Source organism: Nyctereutes procyonoides, unplaced genomic scaffold (assembly GCF_905146905.1).
Source record: "Nyctereutes procyonoides isolate TBG_1078 unplaced genomic scaffold, NYPRO_anot_genome, whole genome shotgun sequence".
Taxonomy (NCBI): domain Eukaryota; kingdom Metazoa; phylum Chordata; class Mammalia; order Carnivora; family Canidae; genus Nyctereutes; species Nyctereutes procyonoides.
This window is the reverse complement of record NW_026575041.1, coordinates 26,010,504-26,032,610: the sequence shown is the minus strand read 5'-3', so window position 1 is coordinate 26,032,610 and position 22,107 is coordinate 26,010,504. Positions and strand designations below refer to the sequence as shown.

Here is a 22,107-nt window from a genome sequence, read left to right as displayed (position 1 = left end):
TACCCATGAGTAGGAAAGAAACAATGAAAGTTGAAGGTTTGAAAGACCCGCAGCAACAATCAAAATGAAGGTCAGGTGCTTTTTAAAGTAGTTGGGAGTTTTTCCCTCATAATTGTGGCAATCATAAAAAAAAATTAAAATTAGAGAATGAGAAGAAATCATGCAGAAATAAGTCTTTTTTTAATTATTATTATTGCTTAGTATTCCTGGTGATATTTTGTCCAGAAGTGATTCTTTTCAATCAAAACCAAGAGTGTCTAGATAAGAAGTCCCATGAGATGTCCTGATAAAATAGTCATTAGAATTTGATATCTTATATGATTGGCAAGACATGAGAGTAGAGGATGTTCAGACTTCTCAGCAAGCTCAGTGATCATTTAGACCAAAATATAAGACAAAACGTGGTGATCAGTAATATTGAGCATCCTGGTCATGTGGTCAAAGATTAGAAACTTTAGAGGATTAAAGCATGAGGCCTACCCTTAGAGGCAGGTAAGAGTGAAAAAAGTGCTTATTTGCAAGATGATCTAGCTTGTCTTCTGTTCTCTTTCTTGCCTTAACAAATGACTTTAATCCAGTTCATGTATAAAAATTCTTTGACTCCTACACAGAACTCGTCACTCCATCCCTTCTTATAGGACTCTTTTCTTTCCTCTCTTTCCTTATTCCTTTCTTCCTCCCTTTTCCCCTCTTTTCTACCTCCCTGTTTTGACCTTTCCTTCTCTTTCCACCTTCCTTCCACAAATATAAATATTTATCAGGAACTATAATGTGTCAGGAACTAAAGAGGTCCAGGGGATATAATAATGAATAAAATTAAAACAATCTGGCAATTCATGGAAGGCAGTATAGTACTTTAAAATGCTCACTTTGAAATTAGTCTGCCTAGACTCTACTCACTATTCCACTTATTAGGGTGACATTCAACAAGTCCTAAGCCTCCCTAGGCCTTAGTTTACTTATTTCAGAATTGGAACTAAAAAATATTCCTCTCATTATTTTTATATATTATGCTAAATAGGTAAAGTGAAATAATTCATATAGGGCCTTTAGCACAGTGCCTGGCATGTAGGAAAAATGTAATAAATGTTAGTTGCTTTTTATTATTTATGGATCAGAGAGTAAAATGTGTTTCTCAAACATCTGTAACAACACTCTTTATACTATATTGTAAAAAGACATGTTCCTCCACATCAGGGACACAAGTTGTTCATGGCTAGCTGGTTTTGGGCATAGTGACTGCTACGTATTATGTGCTCTCTAAATGTTTGATGAATCAGTGTTGAATGAATGAACGAAAGGTGAGCAAGGTTTAAGTTAAGCAAACTGCCTAAAGTTACAGACCACTAAGGCCTAAGGGGATGTGAAATGGTCTGTCTGACTTTAAAGCCCATGCTTTCCTTTTATACATTATTGCTTGCCTCTCTCCATCTACTATAATTTGGTTATTACACTTATCATACCACCCAATTTGCCCTTGCCAAGGTAATCAACTACTTTCACATTGCCCAATCTAATGGTAGATATTGGCGCTTACTTAATTTGTCACTGTTGCCTACTTTGTCCTCCCTGAAAACTCTTTTCTCTTTGTCCCTATGACCTGATTTCCTTGGTTTTCTTCCTAATAGCTTGGTGTCTTTCTAATCTCTGTAGATTCCTCTCCTCTTCAACATTAGTGTTTTTTTAAATTATGTCAAGTGATTTTCTCTTCTCTTTCTGTATATGCTATTTCTGTACTTTCATTTCCATTTGTACTCAAATCTACATCTCAACTTCAGGGTTTCTCTCCTAGTTCCACAGACACAAATCTATTTGCTTACAGAGTATTTCCCTTTGGAGAGCCTTTTCTTAAATGCTGTTCTTTTATTACCAATCCACTTCTCTCCTTACCTTCCAGACTACAGGAAAAGCATGATCATCCATTAAGGTGGCCACATAAGTTATCTAAACCAGGATAATTTTGAGAGTTAAGGGGTTTCATTAATAACTACTCTGCCACTCCTAGTTTAACTTGGAACTATCTTGGTCTAACCAGAATATATGGTCTTGTTGATTGACCTCTCAATGAAGCATCACAACTGGCATTCATTCTTGGCTTTTCTTTCACATTTTTCATAGACAGTGAGCTACCTCTATAGATTTTGTCTCCTTCCTATTTTTTGAATATGTACATTCTTTAAATCTCCATTGTCATTGCCTTTTTACAGACCTTTCTTATTACTTGTAAAGATTACTGCTACAGCTTCCTAGTTGGTCTATTAGTAACCATTGGTCTCATTCTCCTCTAAAATACTCTCTGCGTTCTCAGAATGAATTTCTGCAAGTGTATATCTACTCATGGCTCCTTCCTGCTTTGGTCCTTTGATAGTTCTTCATAACTTTCAGCATAAATGTTAAGCTCTCTCCCATGGCACTAGAAGGTACTTATACCCAATCCCACCTAACCACTTCTCCCTCTTACATACTAGAACTGTCCTGGCATTTAGTAGGCCCTCCCTAAACAATGAATAAAATCTTAAAACATAATCCATACACCAAGAACTTATCTCGACAGGTTTATATAACTGTGAGATGATAGTAAATGTCGTTTTTATATTAAAATGGATATATAAGAAAAATAGCTTAGTCTGTGGGACAAAATACATAGTGAAATGTTATTACCTTACAGTTTGTGACTCAAAAATATGTATGATATAAAATCCAGCTGATTGAGTTTTTCTCAAACTATAAGTGAAGTCAGAGTACTTGTTTCAAAATAGCAAAATGTTCCTGTAAAGAAACCTATAAAACTCTAAGTCAATTGACTGAAATTTTCAGTGCCTACAGGAAAACTTGGCTTCCAGCAGTTCTCAGTATTTGTTGAGTGGATAAAATACACAACTTAATCTCCATTAATTGGTTGTCTGTATACAATAACAAGTTATTTGTTCATTTTGTTTCAATCATTTCCATCAATCATGTCCCTTTAATGAACTAACTAAATGTGGTGCACAGAATCCAAACACATGATTAACCAATAAAAATGTTAATGTCAAACTAGTTAATGTATAAAAAGTCTAAGCTAGGAAAATAAGTCATTAGTGTAAGTTATTTAAATAATCTTATCCAAAACTAGTGATAGCAGTGATCTAAAATTTCCAGTGATGTAGGGTAGTTCAATAAGACACTGCATGAATAAGATTAGATTTTCTTCAAGAAGAAAGATATTTTATATATCTATTTTAAAGATTTTTTAATGTTAAAAAAGCAAATATATTAACTACATAACTTCCATTCTCCTCTAAAACATTTACTGTTGCTATTACTTAAGATTTAAATTACCCTGAAAGCATTCATCATTGTCCTGTGATCCCCAAATGTTGGCAAACTCAGCTTTGCTTTTGTGATTACTGGCTCTTTTTCTTTCCACTAGAAACTCCTTTTTTATTTTTTTAAATAGAAAATCTTTTGAGTCAAACAAATTACTCCATCACATGAAGGGTTTTGCAATCTCCAAGTACATGGCAAACTCCATCTTCCAAAAGATGTTAAATACTTGTACATTTTAAAGCTTGAAACTTTCAGAAGTGGCCAGTGCTAAACTTGGCCAGGGCTAAGATAAGCATTCATATTAGTTAGGAATCTACATGTTTCACAAAGGTAGTTCTATGAGAGATATAAAGATAGATCACATTAACACATTAATACTGCTTAATTCTCAAATAAGATTCTCAAAATATAAATATGTTCAAGGTTTTCACCTAGCTTGAATTTGCCTTTGTACTGGGAAAGTTATTGTACTGGCATCCTTCCAAGGGCAAAAGGCAGAGGATTCTCAAACTTTCCTCTTTTGCTTGGGAAGATCACTGAAAATTTTATGGTTTGAACAGAATTTATTCAAAGATTACAAAGTGGTTTCTATCAGACAGTAATTGATACCTTTAAGTTATTTTCCACTATTTGAAAACAAAACAAAATAAAACACGCAGCACTTCACAAGTAGCTAAATTGTAAAGCCTCTGTATTTGGATTGATTTAAATCACCTAGTTTGGTTAATGTTGTACCACATAATGATAAGAGGTTTTGGTGGGAATTTCATAGAAATATGAATCAATGATTATTTTAATACAATAAAATATTCCCAGATGGAGTAGAATAATTAAAAGATATTTGGCATAAAAAACTGGTAAAACCTCTAAAGAGGTTCTAATGTGCTAATTTTATAGACAAGAACACAGATTTAGACAACTTTGTTATAAATGGAAAAAAAAAGATATTTTAGTATCCTTTGCTAAAGTCCTTGTATTCTTATAGAATAATGCATAATTTAGTAGCTACAGCAAGCTGGCTTCGTGGTTGTGCTACCTGTGCACTCAGGGTGCCTACCTTAGAAGGTCACCATACTTGGATGAATTCTCTGTTATCATTGTCTTGAAATTCTTTTGAAGTTTTGATCAAGGATCTCTGTGTTTTTAGTTTTCACTGGTTCCCACAAATTATGTCGTCCTGTAGCTATGACCATGTTGTCTCCTAGTATTTCATTATTTCCCCTAAAAGACTGAACATTATCCAGGGAGCTTTACTTTTTTAGTGTTTCTCATGCCATTCCCAAAGATGCCTCTCATACTAGTGGATTAGTGGCCATAGAGCCAAACAGAGGGCTGAGACTTTGGTGCCTTCATCTTCCTATGCATGTACCTGCTCGGCGCTTGATACAGAGCAGGTGCTGAATGAATGGCTGAGTAAACGAATACCAAATTATCAATATATACCTGTTGACTTATTTAATTGACAAAACAGTCAAACTTTATATAGTTTTAGATTTTCAGTGAAAATTGGCTAGGTGTTTTGGGAGAGATAAAGAGAAAATACTCAAGGAAAAATATTTTCTTTGAAAAGAATAGATGGAATTGAATTGATGGACAATTTAAAGCAAATACAATTGAAAGACAGGTTGAACCCCAAATTGAATAAGAAGAGATGAGTGGTTAAAAATAGTGCGATATCTCTCAACAAGTTATATCCTAAGGTTGAGTCTTTCTTCTTTAATTCAACTTAATGAACATCAGATTCATCCTGTAAGTTGTAACCCAGGAAATGAAAATTGTTGTCTAAATTTTGAGAAAGGAACACATACATAAAGGGTATGCATTCAGGAGAAGCAAAAGGATTATTAATTATTCTTTGACTATTCCAAGAGTTCTTGACCTACTGTTTTGTATTAATAAACAGTAATGTGAATATAAAATTTGCACAAAGTGAATTTTTAAACTCTTTCTTCTGCCTCTGGGTGGAATAAACAGAACTCAAGATCTGGTTCCCAGTTCCCACAGCTCAGCTAAACATATTTTTTTCTATTCTTTAAACCATAACAGCTTCATACTCTTATATGGGCTTGGGGAAACATATTTTTAACATTCATCTTTGTAAAATAAAACAACAAAAGATTCACTCTCTTTTCTCTGAAGTCTTTAATATTGTGTTTGGTCATCTCTCATATTACTTGGGAGCACCAGTTCTTTACAAATCATGTATCCTTATGTATTATCTCTTAATGTTCAATCTCCTTTGCCCTGGGTAATATAATACAGTTCTATCTAACTGTAAAGAGGTTCTCCATAGCATTGTCTAGCTTTACTTTCTATTTTGTTGCTGTATCACACTTGAATAAGTGACCTAAGTTGTGCACAGATGTCCAAGGGTGGCTTTAACTTATTTTGTATTTAATAAAAATAATTTAACATATTCATTACTTCTATTGTGGCTCTCCAAATTATTTGTGGAGCTACAATAAGGCTAGTTCACTGAATATTAAGTATGCAAGAGCAAGTGATTTTATGCTTCAGATGATTATTTATGGGAAAATTCAATTTTTGGAGATAAAAATAGTGGAAAAGAGGTTAATTGACAAGCAAAATGAAGCAACAGTGGAAATAAGCATTTGGGGGAAATATAGCTTTAAAATAGTGAATGAGAAGAGAAGCAGGAGGTATTACTAGTCAGAAACTCAGATTATAAGCAGGCAATGTCTTAGTTTTAGGGCTATACTCTGAGCTCCAATTTAATGTACTTATGAGGTCCAGAGTAGAATTTCAGGACTTGGTAAGATGAACAAAAGAATTTCATAGGCTATATTTAAGGGAAAGAGATGACAAAAAAGTAGCTTCCATCAATCTTGAGGGATATAGTTTTTTAATTCCCTAGCCCCAATACAATAGAAGTACAGGGTTATAGAAATTTATCCCTTGCCACCCAAGAATGTTCCTCAGGCTCAACACTGAGTAAAATGAACTGTTGAGACAATCCAATGATGGTATTCTATAGGAAGATGTATGATGGAATTGTCTTTGCTGTGCCCATTTTTATGTGACACATACTTGAAAAAAATGCACTTTAAGAATTCTGTTGCTGGAACTGTAGCCATCATTAGAAGAACTCCATTTAGAATGCTCAGCTTTGGTCCTGTGGCCTGTACTATTTGAATTCCCCAAATTTATGAACCAATGAATGGGAATGGGAGACATAATGGCAAGGTATGAGGTTTATTTCACAAGCCAAAATGAGAAACAGCAATAGCCAAGCATCCAAGTTCCTTCAATTACCAGGAGCTGATAATTTAACAAAAATAATAAAAAATTAAAAAAGAAGAACCCAAACACCTAGTTAAGTTTTTAAATCTATCTAAGACCAACCAGGAAGAAGAGGCAAACTATTTTTTACTAATTTTAGAAAAGTAATGCAAATATATAATAGAACATTCTATATAATAGAATAGACTTGATCAAACTCACTTTGAATGAAAGCTTGAGCTGAATGTTACATGAATATTCAGACAATAGCAACTGGTTTGAAATTTCTTTTGAGTGTAATTTCAACATTTATGCATTTTATCTTCTCCTAGGCATAAAGCCAAAGGCTAAAAGAGCAGAACATAAAAAAGCTGAACCTGAATTATGTTCTAAACCCTGTTGAGTTTAATTTTACTTACGGAGCCGACTGTTCATTTAAATTTGTCCCTCACAACCCTGTAAAAATACCTAATTTCTTGTTATCAGTCTCTAAATTGTGTTATTCATTTAGAAATCTCCAATTTTAAGAGCATCATTCTAAATAACTAGGCAAGTGCTACACAATAAATACATATAATCTAAAACAGACTACAGAGAGAGAAGAAAGCTATTTTCCATAAATTTGACTGCAGTAGAGGGCTTGCAATTCCATGAGCCTTGAACTTCAAAAGGCATAAAAGAAACATTTTTAGCTAAATGGAATATCATGAGAGGATGAGAACTTTAATATATTGATGTTTTATAAAAGGGTAATGCAGATACACATTCTTGATATGAATTTGGAGAAAGGTTCAAATCATCTTTTGAACAGAAATGCATATGCACTAAAAAATGAAAAAATGCCACTCAGATACATATTTGTTTCAAAATAATATTCAATTAATGATGGATGCACTACCAAAAATCAACAAACTTTTGATAATACATACAACTAAAACAAAGAGATGATGAAGCATACTATATGCCTTATGTTTCCTACTCAAGGTTTTTATATAATATCATATATGAATTCTTAAAAAATATGATTGGAAAACACTCCAAGTAGATAAAAGACAAGTTAATTGAAAATATAACTTTTTGCTATGGATTGTGCATTTTATTTGCAGAGATCATGCAAAGGGTCTTAGCATGCAATACTCACATCACTCAAAATGTAATTGTTTAAAATAAAAAAAAAAGGAGAGGTACTAGGTGAGATTCTGGTAATGTTCTAGTTCTTTCTTTGAACTTAGTTTCATGGTGTACTCACATTTGGTTTTTCATTGAGTCATACACCTGTACACAATAATTTGTGGAATTTTCTGTAGGTATATTATATCTCAAGCGAAAAGAAAAGAAGGAAGAAAAAAGAGAAAGGAAGGTAGGAAGCGAGAGAGGAAGGAATGAAGGAAGAAAAAAAAGAAAAGAGAGAGAAAATATGCATGCTAGGAGCTTCATATCCCATACTGGGGAATACTGTGCTAAAAGAAATTGGTGCTGCAGTCATTGACTTTAGATGTAACTTTATAGGATTGCAGATTTTGGCAGCCTGGTTCATAGTAGAAACCACTTAACTGCCATTTCTGCACAGACTAACATTTTCAGACTTAGAAAAAATCCTTGTAACTGAACAATTCTAAGTGCCACCATATAGGGCATGCAGTCTTCCTATTTTGGGAAACAGAATTTAGAAGTCAGTGGAGGAAAAAAAATGCCTAAGGGTTTCATTGGCTTTGTATTCAAAAACACATCCACACACAAACAAATTTTATTTCTGTAGTCCAAGTATCTGTGACTCAACTGTTTACAGTTTCTATCTGGCATCAGGTTGGTGAGACACTGAGTGACCACTTAACTGCTAAAGGTGTTTTAGATCGTGAACTTGGATCTACAGGTTTTGTCTGTTACTAAGAAGCAGTTTTCCAAGGCAAAAGGTTAAGCAAAAATGACATATATTGTAAAACTGAAAGTAAAATGCACAGCAGTAATGTGCTCAAAGTCCATGCATTTGAATTCCTGTGTATGATAATCCATGGTGATCATGTCTTGAGACTGCACTGTGAGCATACTCACCCCTAACAAGAAGCTCTGCCTCATCTGACACACTGTCTGCTGTGGTCTGTACCCTGCAGCCATATCTCCCAGCATGCATCAGAAGGATGTTCCTGATCATTAAATCTGCAGAGGATGCTTGCTGAAAGAGGGATGAAGTGCCAGTTTAAAATGTTGCAAATCTGCCTAGTTCAAGGTGCTCTAAGGGGAATTTAGCACATTAGGTCAAAGGGCCCATTTTTTTCCTTACAATTATATGACAACAATACAGAAATTAAACATGCCCTATTTTAAGGAACACATAGAAATTATGGAATAAAGAGTTTGAACATTTAATATTTCATTTAATGATTTAGCAGCTACAATATTTAAGAAATATTTAAATGTGCACAAACTTTCATATATTTAAAAGTATTGGACAAATAATCAGTGAGGCAAAATTATTGCTTTGACATTCAGAGACAGGCCTGTTTTGTGGCAAGACAATAGTTTTGAAAGGTTTAGCAATTTGTGGAAACTAACTATGAGAAGATAGCAGTCAAAAGATGATCTTGTGCAATTTCATTGAATGATTGCAACAGAACGAGAGTCCTTAGGTAAAAGATTGCTGGTCCCAAAGCCATGTGTCTTTACTTAAGAAAGATATATTCTTCCTGTAATCACCACTATCAGAGAATAGGGTCAGCCTGAATTTCTGTTAATCACTGTAGTCATGAAACACAAAGGAGGTCCCAAACACTTGGTTCTTTTTGGGAGTGAGATGATTAGGACACATTCAAAGAATTGCAGTTAAGGAGTATGAGGGGGAATATCTTGTAGACATGCCAGTTCATGGGATTAGTGATGAGCCTACACGTTAGAGTGACAGGTACAGACTTTTCATTACTTAATTCTGGCTTTCATTTACTCTAGCAGGAAAGACAGATTTCTTTTTTTGCAAACTTCAAAAGATCTGGAATTCACAAGTCATAAGGCATTTTTTTTATAACAGCATGGCAAAACTCCAAAACTTGCTTCAAGTTTCATGTTGCAATAAAAAACACTCAGTTAGAATGAGCGTAGATGTACATAGCTTGAAATAACATTTTCAAAGCACTCAACATTCTCTTTAACAGTAGTTGAGCATATGAAAGAATGTCTGAGGCAAGCCAAAGAGGAGTACTTCAGATTATTTTTTGATGGAATAGGTAAGTCACCTTAACAAAGTGATGTATTTGTCCTTAGAGGGCAGTTTCCCAATAATTATTTGAGTTTAGTTGCTTGCCTTTATTTTGATACAGACCAATGGGCTACATAAAAACCATAAAAGTGGGAAGAATTTCTAGAAATTCCTTTGATTTTTTTCTCTTTCCTTAGCATTCATTGAAAGTGTGTGAAGTTATTGGAAGTTTTTACCTCTCATATTATATGTGTTTAAATTAAATGCTTAACTGTACACTATGTTTTAAACAATTTCTTTCTGGTATTTCATTTCTGTTTTTTCCCCCTTTTTATTAGTCTTATGATAGGAACTTCTAAGAGTATTGAAGTTTTCTCTCAAAATAATTGTTAAGACATAGTCTGGTTTAGTGATTTACAAGGAAATGCTTCATGGTGAGAATGCATTAAAGTGTCATAACAATTATTCCAAAGAGTGTGATATTTGTCCAGAGAACGGCTTATGCTGCTAATTTTCTTAGGATAAATTGGTTCTCTTAAATTTCGTTTTCTCTTCTATACTGGACTTTTTACTTTTTTCAAATCTGAAAAGGAACTTTGTATTTTAAAACTCTTTGATTTAATAAGGGAAGGGAGAAGAAATGTGTGAGAAATATCAGAAAGGGAGACAGAACATAAAGACTTCTAACTCTGGGAAATGAACTAGGGGTGGTGGAGGGGGAGGAGGGTGGGGGGTGGGGGTGAATGGGTGACGGGCACTGAGGGGTACACTTGACGGGATGAGCACTGGGTGTTATTCTGTATGTTGGTAAATTGAACACAAATAAAAATTAATTTATAAAAAAAAAGAAAAAAAAACTCTTTGATTTAATATGGGTAAACAAAAGCAAATTGTAAACATTATAAGGCATAATCCATTCTCAAATCAATGTAATTTAATACATATAAATAATATGATATTTGTATCACTTTAAATAAAGTGATATTTTTATCACTTTATGTAGTATGGGTCCATCTTAGGTGTGAAAATTTCTTTTTCCCCCTTGGATTTCAAAGAAGCTCTCTGAATAGGGCACTTAAATTAATCAGGAATCAACATGCACGCTATGAACCTGGAATGAGACCTATGTCTAATGGAAAAGCTAAGGAAAAGTCCAGAAAATCAAGAATAATTATTTATTATTTCCAGCAATAATGCTTCTGAAAGACCGTGCTTGGTATTTTCTGTTTTCTTGGTTTTTTTTTATTAGCTTATTTTTTAATATCACAAACTGATTGGTGGTAGCTTAATAGCAGAAAAGGAATGATTAGAAGTCTTAGGCTCATATTTTTGAAAAATTATTTTATAAAATCACATCTTGTGGTTAAATGATTGATTGTCTAATCTTCCAGAACTTTTTCTTCCCGAATTATTGATTTCTTTTTGTCCTGGATAAAAGTCCTCAAACCTTTGTCCTTTCTGTTGAATTATAGTAAAAGAAAAGCTTAATGGAATCATGATGAGGCTTCACTGAAAATCACATAAAGGTTCAAAGGATTCAGGAGGGTGAGGTATAGATTATCTTTCCTATGCTGTCCTTTACTCGGTGCCTGCAATTAATAATGTGCAATGCTTTATTAACTGGTTGAAGCTCCATCACCAACTATCAGGAATCAAAAGTCTATAGCCTATTGCATTTCTGTCAATGTCAAGACTATCTGAGGAGTTAAAATAGTCTCATTTTGGGCTCATCCCTTCTTTTTTGGATCATACCTGTGTTATATTTTTACAATTCTAAACTGGAAAGATTAAAGTAAAATGAATGGATTGTGAACACTAAATCTAAATTACCCTTTCTTAGATTTACTGATCTTTTAAGAGAAGTAATGAGAAGAATTCATGTGAGAACCCATTATACTTAATCTCACTCAGTCCACACTATGCAGTTCCTGAGAGAGAACCTCCACAATTTAGTGCACTTTTAATGAAATGATTACTTACGGCAGATGCTTGCTTTCTTAAGCTTAAACCTCATATTCACATTTTCTCTCTTAGGAGTTACTCTTTCTTTTCTTGTTTTGTTTGACACTTGCTTTATATCCTGTCTTTATGAATAAATTTTGTTATATTTTATTTCACATGAACTTCCCCACAACCAGTATTTAACATAATGCTCCCAGCATTGTGCACCTAGCATTGCACATGCCACATGGTAGGAGCTCAATAAATATTTGTTGAGAGGTTGAATGTATGAAGGCTCTCTAAGAAAGGCTGTTATGCTTGTGGTGAGCATAGCATAAAGCATAGACTGGCAGAATGACTACATTGTATGCCTAAATCTAATGTAATATTGTTTGTCAGCTACACTTCAATTAAAAAAAGGATCAAGAAAGGTACTGTATGTTTACTCTCTGTGAGAGCAGCAACATGACTAAATCATTTACATTTCTGGATCACATAGTCTTACTAGAGCAGTTGCCAGATTATCACTATTTTTATTTATGGCTTTGAAATAATACAGGAACCATCATCCTTCCACTCAAGTCCAAGTCTTTATTTGCTTTCACTTTGACTAAATATCCTGCTGATCCAACATAGGACTTCTAGTTAAGACTTCCTAAAAATGGAAACACATATTATTTTGCTCTTCAAAGTGTCTGCTGGCTCCTATTACCTTGAGGTTAAAGTCCAATCTCTTCACTTCCACACAGAAGGCTCTTTACTTAGAACATGATGCTACCTCCTACGACAGAATCCTGTGCTTGTACAGTCTTATCTCACATTTCCCATCCAACGGAAAACTTCTCCTAATTCTGCCTATTGTTCTGTTGCAAATACTCTTTCTCCTTTCTTTTAGACAGCTCAAATGCCTTCTCCTTGGTAAAGTCTGTCTGGAACTTTTGGGTGAGGCTTCATTACTTCTGCCACTGTTTAGTTATGCTTCAATAGTGTTTTACTCATGTCTCTCAAGTAGCACCTGATATTCTTGGGAGGCACTGCCAAGGCCTACTATGGGGTAGTCCCAGAGCTGAGCTAGGTGCTAATTTAGCCAATGATCATTGGATGAGCTGATGAATGCATGAATGACTTCTTCCGTCTTCTCTGTGCCTGCATACCTCCTCCTCCCCACCACCTTTTTTTTTCTTTCAAAGAAGTTAGGATGGGAAATAAGAAAAGACCATAGAACAGTGGAAAAAAGGTACTTAGAGTATATACAGGTTTTAGAAAGACAGAATTGTGTGAATACCAGCTCTACCACTTACTAAATTTTTAACTTGGGAAAATTACTCTATCATGCAGAACTCTCTCACAGTTGCAGTGCGATAGTACAAGTAAATCCCATAGCAATGTCTGGCTATAGTAAGTGTTTGATAAATGTTATCTGTTCAAGCACACTATAATTGCACTCTTAGCCAAGACAAATCTTTCTTCAATTGGTATTCACTCCTTCAACAAATATCTATCAATGTTTTCCATAGATATAGTAAGTTTTCTGATACTTAACTATATATATAGTTATATATATATAGTTATATATATATATATATATATATATATATATATATATATATATATATATAATCTTCCTCTCTTATAGGGAAACTTCTGGACTCAGAATAAGAAGACCTGAATTCTAGCCTTAGTTTTTAGCATATTCCTAGCCCTGAAACTCTGGGAAGTTCACTTTATTGGGATAATGACAACTGCATTGTCTCTTTCATGAGGGAAATCAAGTGAAACAAAGTACAATACATGAACTATTTGGGAAATACTTCATAATCTAAAATATTCTTAAAGCAATTTTTTCATCAGGTTTTAGCAGAGTGTTGTGCACATACTAAGCACTCTGAGAATGTTTGGAGAATGAATCATCTAAATAATAAGATAAATTAAATTGAGTATTTTTGTAAATAAGACTCATGCTGAATGTCTCAGTCAGAGCCTGCAGGGGATGGCAGTTTCTGTGCCCTCATTTAGGGTTTATTCAGCTTTCTCAAGAGGCTCATATAAGGCATTTCCAGTGTCCCTGGGTCCTGACACACCTACAAACCATTCTTCTATACAAAGTAAAAGTAATAGCATATAAATTCTGTGAGATGTGATTTTAAAAATATTTTTAACATAAAAACCCTGGGTATCAGCTATGAGACATGGATTATTAGATATGATTAATGTTATTGACATAAACTCTTGAATACTTAAAAGATTTCCCCGGTACAGTATTTATTTTTCCCATAGGATGATTTGTTTAAAGTATCCTATCATTATAAGGAAATCGTATACATAACATTATTTTTCTTTTTATAACTATTTGTTCCCTTAAACCTTTATATAATACAATTTGCATTCATGATGACATGGGTTTTAAAATATTTTAATTTTTTAATTTTTTATTGATGTTCGGTTTGCCAACATATAGTGTAACACCCAGCGATCATCCCATCAAGTTTAAAATATTTTTTAAAAAAGATGATATTAACTTGCATGTCTAAGTAATTGGAAATATTCTCTGAAACAGAAACATTAATTGCTGCTACTGTAAAAATGCTAGACAAAGTACTATTTGACAAAAACATTTATGTCTATAATGATGAAATAGTAAGTGCATCCAACTGAAGACTAAAAATAGGCAAAAATGTCTCTCACATACCGTTACCAAGACCTTGGTATTTCAGTTCCAACACATATTCTAATAATATACTTTTAAATACTAAGGAAAATGCAGAAGCAGCTTTCCTTGGTGACATAGATTAAAGAGGAACGAGTTGATAACTATTTGATGAACTCAAAATAACCAGCTATCCAAGCTGGATCACTTAGTACTATAAGTACAAAGTCATGAATTCATGGGACCAGTCCACTATCTTGGTTAAAATGAAGATTAGATATTAGGAAGCAGCTCCTAGCAAGAATATACAGGACAAGTTACAATTAAATTTTAGTATAACAATTTAAAAATAAAAATGTTAAATCATATTTATTTCCTCAATGGCAAAATTGGATATACAAAGAATAATGAATGAATGACAAAATGCCTTGTGTATCACATTAATGTTCCTCCTTTCCCAAGTAGACATGTAGGATTAGAGAATGTGGCATTTAACATGTTAGTGGATGTCAGACTTTGGTGGTATGCATGTTCCCAGATTCTTAAAAAAAAATGTCTTTTATCTGAACATATGTGCATTGACTTTCTTTTCCCTAGTGGTGACGTAAATGGGCATTCCTTTATTTAAGATTGACATAAATGACCAAGGAAAAAGGGCTCTGCTATAGACTGTATGTGTACCCCACCCCCCACACACCCAATTCACATATTGAAATCTAATCCCCAATGTGATGGCATTTGGAAGTGAGGTGTTTGTGAAGTATTGTATGAATAGGAGTAGTGCCTTTATAAAAGAAACTCCAGAGAGTTCTATTACTTCTTCTATCATGTGAAGACACAGTGAGAAGATGGTCATCTGTCACCAGACACTGAATCCCCTAGTGCCTTGATTTTGGACTTCCTAGCCTCCAGAGCTGTGAGAAACACATTTCTGCTGTGTATAAGCCACCCGCTCTATGGTATTGTGTTATCACAGTCTTGATGGATTAAGACAAGCTCTAAATGCCTAGACTGTCATTTCTATACTAATCTAATGCCTTTGAGTTAAGAGAGGGGTGAAATAGACAAGGTCACACAGTTTATCAGTCTATACTTTCTTCAACTTACTCTGAACTACTTCCTAACTGTTGCTAAAGTTTATCTTACACACCTGCTAAGAATATCAGATGTATTCTTTTATTGTTTATGCAATTATCACTCATTCAAAAGATATTTATTTCTATGGGCTATGCTAAACTTTGGGTCTCTCTCTCTCTCTCTCTCTCTCTATATATATATATATATATATATATATATATATATCTTTATTGAAAAAACATAAGAGAGTATGGAGTAGCTTTCCTCATATCTGCAACTAGGCTTGGAATAAACAGAATTAGAGAAATGGGTGTGTCATCTGATAAACACACTACTCAGGATCCAAAGAAAGATATTTTCTCTTTCTGTGTGCTTCATATAGTTGTAACAATCATTCTATGAACATTGGCTTCTAAATTTCAATTTCTAATAGTAATTTTCAAATCAGCTTCTTATATCCTCTATGTCTTTCACCCTTTTCCATCTGACATGCCATTGCTAGATTTGTCCTTCTTTAAAACTGATTTTTATTTACAATTGCAAAATCTTCACTGGCTATCTTTACTTAACTGTCTACAAGTTGGCCCAACTTCTTAATGAGTACTTAAGGCTGGACTCAACCTACCTTGTCTCCCACTATAATGGAAAATGTACTCTCTACACATTTCCTCAAGTAGTCCCTCAGTCTCCAAATTCTGCTTCATATGTTAAGGACTTGTTTAAGTCATCTTTTTTTAGAAAGAGTTAATTGACCACTGGGATTGATTACATAATTTGTGAGTCCCATTCTAAAATAAAAATACAGATCCCCTTGTCCAAAAATTATTCAGAATTTCAAAATGGTACTGTGAAGCAGTACACCAAGCACAGGACACTTCTCAGTGTGGGGCCCTGTGTGCTGAACCCTCCAAGCCACTTTGATATTATCTGTGATCTCCTGGGACGTGTGTATTCTAGGAAATGGTGCTCTTTGGAATAAATACCAAGGAATTGACATGCATCTCTTTGTAAATTGTAAAATATCTATTTTTTTCTACCTTAATGTCTGTATATTTCTTTTTTAAGTAAACTCTAGGGCACCAAGGTGTCTCAGCTGGTTGTGTCCAACTGTTGGTTTTGGCTTGAGTCATGATCTCAAAGTCATGAGATTGAAATGAGTGTGGAGTCTGCTTGGGATTCTCTCTCTCCTTCTCCCTCCCCACTAATCCTTCCCTCACTCATGCACACTTTCACTCTCAAATAAATAAATAAATAAATAAATAAATAAATAAATAAATAAATAATGGGATGGGTGACTCAGCGGTTGAGCATCTGCCTTTCGGCTCAGGGCGTGATCCTGGAGTTCTGGGATCAAGTCCCACATCGGGCTCCCTTCATAGAGCCTGCTTCTCCCTCTGCTATGTCTCTGCCTCTCTCTTTCTGTGTCTGTCATGAATAAATAAGTAAAATCTTTTAAAAAAATAGAAATATAAGATATTACATCTTCCTAATTCTTGTGTTAAAAATACAATTATGTAAAATGATGTTAATAGTCAAGATAGAGAATAAATGTTTTTCTTTGGAGTAGATTACATCATTGTTTAATAATGGAATAATATTAACTATCTTTCACTAAGCATATGCTTCTGGAATTCCCTCTCACTGATGTTACATACAGATGGTCAGGAAAATTTTTGTTCACTTACACATTAGTATGTGTTTTGTAAACAGCTATTAATGGCATGACAACTAGGAAAGCTCCAGAATAATAAAACTTTATAATAGCTACATATTTTATTTTACGAGAGTCATGGCACAAGTGCCATTATAAAATTATTCATTCATTCACTCGTCATTTGTTAGAGTATCTATTTAGTCTAAACAAGAAATTGTAAATACTTGGCATCTTTAAAGTCATGCCTTCTCCTTTTTACTCATAGTAAATATGCCTGAACTTTGACCCAACCTGTGCTTTTTGCTCAACACAGAGCTTCAGTTGACTCGAAATCGGTACAAGAGATTAAAGTTGGTACAAGAGATAAAAGCTATCATATCTGAGCTGCACAGGCTACAAGATAAGAGAGAAATTATACCTTTAGTAAAGTCACAATGCAATGTGAGAAGTATACAACTAGCTATAATACAATGTGATATGTTAAAGTAGTAAATAGTATAAAAAATCATTGCAGGGCATTTGACATTTGGGTGGCTCAGTTGGGTGAGTGTCTGACTCTTGATTTTGGCTCAGGTCATGAACTTAGGGTCATGGGATTTAACCCTGTGTCAGGCTAGACATTCAGCATGGAGTCTGCTTCTCCCCCTGCTCTCTCTCTTTCTCTCTCAAGTAAATAAATACAATCTTTTAAAAAATCATTGCATAAAATATCAATTTTAGCATGGAAAGACAATTAAAAAATCATCAGTTAACCAATTCCTACAGAAGTTGACAAAACAGGGCTAAAAGGTATAGGTGACTTGTTCAAGGGCAAGTTAAATACAGAGAGAAGAACTGTAGGCATCTGACTCTTATCAAGAGTTCTTTCTAGTCTACTATTATGTCTGCAAAACTAATCCTTATTCTGCTTAGATTTGTAGATAGTTTGATTCACCAGTATTAAAGCAAAATTTGGCAAGTGTATAAAAATAAAATGGTTTCATTGTGTAGTAATAACCATGAAATTATTAGAAATTAGTTTTCTAAGTAAACGACAGAATTATTCTGAGAGCTCATGCTTTTATGAATGCTTTTCATCTGCCATATCTAGACATGAAATACTACATCTCCTTTTGAAATATCAGAAAGATGATTCTCAAAATATCATAACCTATTAACCTCATTTGTTCATGGCATTATTCACCTTTTCTGTGACTGTTAATCCAGCATCAAGAGAATCTTCTATATGTGACCCACAAATGACTTTTTTTTTTTTACAAATGGCTTTTTTTAAAAAGGCCATTGGCAGTTTATAGTGATACATCTTTAGTTGACACATCTTTAGTTGAAGGAGAATTGACTTCCTAACCTAAGTGCATAATTTAGATGGACCAATACTGTACTGATATATCAATGTTTCTATTATCCTTTTTTTTCTAGTCTTACAATATTTTCAATTTATTTTTTAAAGTCAACCTTATTTCATTACACCACAATCAGGTTTCCAGAATAAACTGAATTTTATTCCACTACTGATATTACATTAAGCATAGTCAGTATCTGCATGTAAGTCTAGTCCCATTATGGCTATGGGAAGAGTGATCAAACAGCTGTCTGTGGGATTTCTATGTCTTCCCTAAAATCAGCAAAGCCCAGGCATACAGAATATAGTAGCTCTCATCTCACTCATCCGTTAGTAGTAGTATTGATCTGGTATTGCTATAAAGTCCTAATGTGTTGGGAATATGGTAGACCACTATGTGTTTCATTGATTTTCACACAGAATTTTAGGAATGAGTCTAGAATGAAGCCACTTTGTTTGTATACCTTTGTTTTAATTGGGTCAGTTATACAATTTGTCATCGTGGGTCTCTGAAATGATGGGGGAGGCGAGGGAGTCTAGAAGACTGCTGTCTAGAAGACTAAACCAGAGGGATCTATCTGCTCTAATCTACTGCTTCTGCTTCTCTCTTTTCCCTACCATTGGTTAGTCACCCTTTTGTTTATGATCTTAACTCCTGCTCCTTCTGGGGCATGGATTCTACCCCTGCCTTTTGATCCTCAACCTCTCTCTACAGTAGACTATCTGTCAATAATTAGAATGAAGTTTAATGTTCCATATATGAATTAAACTTAGTATCTTGAGATTCTCTGCACTTCTACACTACTAGTGTTTATTCTTTCTTATTTTTTCCCTTTCAGCAAGACATTGTACTAAGAGGTATTTAAAATTTGCCCCAAGTCAATGGTGAGACCTAGTCAATTTTATTATGGCTAATCGTAATACCACTGTGCCAAATCTTCCACAATCTATTTTATACTACATTGGTTTCTATGCTTTATGGTGACACCGCTTGTACATAATGTTGTTCAAAGAGCTTATTAGGCTTAGGACTTAGCCTCTTGTTTGCTGTGATATATTAAAGATGTTTACATAGATTTTTCTACTTGTTCTTTTTTTTAATAATAAATTTATTTTTAATTGGTGTTCTGTTGAGAGGTTAAGTCGAATTTCCAAGTCTCTGAATCCAGACTGGTCTCAGTGACTTTTGATTAATAGAATACGACAGAATTGGTGTCTTAGAAATTCTGTGCCTACATCATAAGAAGACTCAAAACTTCTTCCTAGGCCCCCTGAAACATTTTTTTCTGGTGGAAGCCAATTGTCATTTAGAAAGTCAAACTCTCCTAAAGCTGTCATTCTATAAAATAAGGCTAAGCTATTTATGTGGAGATACTTCATGAGAAAGAGAGAAGTCCAGAAATTCCAAGTTTTAACATTCTAGTCCAGCCACCAGACTTGTGAGAAAAAAAAAAAAAAAAATCATCTTGGGCATTCTAGCCCTGGCAGAAGCATGACAAAGAACTGGAAATCCATCCAACAGCCAGAATGGAGGCTTAAAGCACATAGTACTTACTGACCAATGCAGGCCATCTCCAGTCATTTGGCTACCCTAGCTGACGGTTCAGCCATTGTGAGACAGATTCAAGTCATCCCTGGGTTTCAGGACATCCTTGAGGTTATTTGCCTGATATCCTGACCCACAAAATTGTGAGCAATGTAAAATAATTGTTGTTTTATAACACTAAGTTTTGGCATGCCTTATTGTATAGCAATACATAACCATAAAATAATTTGGTGCCTAGAAGTGGGTGCTGCTATAACTCAAGCCTCAACATATGGTATTGGGTTTGGGGTTGTTTTCAGAGGCTGAAAAGGCCAGGAGGACTGCATTAATAATAGCTAGAGGGATCTTGAAGACTAGTTTTAAAGATTTGAAAAACAGTGAGGAAACTTAATGGATAACTGAAGAAAAGATGGCCCTTCATGCAATATTGGAAAAGTCTGGCAACATTGTTACCTGAGATAATGTGAACAACACATTATTCACAGTGAACAAGCTGAATTTGCTTAAGGAGATATTTTTAGGAAGGAAATTAAAAGTACCAACAGGTTTCTTTTAGCTATATAAGATAAGGTGTGAATACAGGAAAAATGACCTCAAAGAGAGAATCACTCGTTTTTGAAGCAGAATATTGAGGGAATCTGAAAGAGCCATGACTCTAGGTTCAAAAACAAAACAACTTCTTATCTCCAGTCTCATCAAATGGTAAGGGACTTGCAAAGCAAGAAATGGCCTTGGCAAGCATCAATCCAGCCTGTTACCAAATAAAGTATGTCCCAGGGTAAATATCCCAAGTATGTGGGTATAAGGCCCTTTGTTTATACCAGATTATTTTTCCACAATGACCAAATCCTCAGTCCAAGACAGGGAAGAACCCAAAGAAACTTAATGGAGGCTGGGAACACATTTATGAGATTATAGCTGGAGGCTGGAACAAAAGTACCTGAGTTATGAACTGGCAGAAAAATTAACAAAACTCTTGCCTGAGTAATGTGGAAGATACAAAAATGTTCCTAATGAAATTATGGTTCTAATTAAGGAGATTTAGAGGAAAATGAATATTGAAAGTGTTGACTGACTAGCTTCTTTTAGTTATTCTGTGGCAATGTATGAGAGAAGTGACTTGAACTAAAATAAAGACCTTCATTCTCAGGGAGAACTTAGAGGAAATAAGAACTTGCTGGGTTGAAAAATAAACTTATTTCTCATTTCATCTTCTTGAGCTATAAATGGACCGAAAACAAGAAAAGTCCTTTATATCCACTGAGTATATCACTTAAAGGCATTTTTAACTATATTTTGGTCTTGTGAGTATCAATCATAATTGGAATTTATTTTTATAAATAAAGATGATAAATAACGATGATATTCAGTTCACTATCATACCCAGCGTCTATCACAGTGTCTGCTACATCGAAGCGTCTTCACATAAATGGAAAAAATATGGTCTGCTATAGAATCATTGCTACGGAATGTGTTGACAGTTTGAAAGAAAAATGAGCAAGAATAGCAGAGAAACTTGTCTACCTAAACTTTTGGCAAAAACATAAATGTTCCAAATGGAATAATTAATTTTATGTAAGAATTTCTTTTTTAAAAAAATTATTTATTTATTCATGGGAGACACAGAGAGTGGCAGAGACATAGGCAGAGGGAGAAGCAGGTTCTCTACTGGGACCCCGACACAAGACTCAATCCTAGGACCTCAACCACTGGGCCGCCCAGGTGCCCCTATATAAGAATTTCTAAAGATGAATTTGCCAGTTATATATAACTGTTTCATGTTTTCTTTCAAAATTCAAGTTTTTCAGGTATTCACATTTTATTTGCAATATTAGTAAATATTTTAACATATACAATCTTCGACAAGTATCTGTATTATTTCAACTGTTGGCTTCATGAACAAATACTATTATTTTCCCATCCTAATTTGATAGTTACTAATGTTTAGGAACAAGTTTCTGATTGAAAAAGTACTTCACTGTACAATAAGGCAATTTGGGTCACAGCATCCATTTAAGCACTGTCTTTCACAGTCATCAAGATTCTTATCAACACAAAAAAATACTTAGAATTTAGGGAATTCAAACACATCAATGTCAGAAAAGACTAACTATTCAAACTATTGCTTAGATTGTGAGCTGCAACAACAAACTTCCAATGA

The 22,107-nt window shown here is 34.2% G+C and overlaps 1 protein-coding gene across 1 annotated transcript in view; it reads right to left on the bottom strand.

Moving 5' to 3' along the window:
- The window catches only part of CNTN5 (contactin 5), a 488,760-nt gene that overhangs the window by 87,311 nt on the left and 379,342 nt on the right, over positions 1 to 22,107 (bottom strand). The window contains exon 15 of the mRNA XM_055320376.1: positions 8,602 to 8,722. Within this exon, the coding sequence (XP_055176351.1) occupies positions 8,602 to 8,722 (121 nt within the window). The remainder of the gene's footprint in view (positions 1 to 8,601; positions 8,723 to 22,107) is intronic.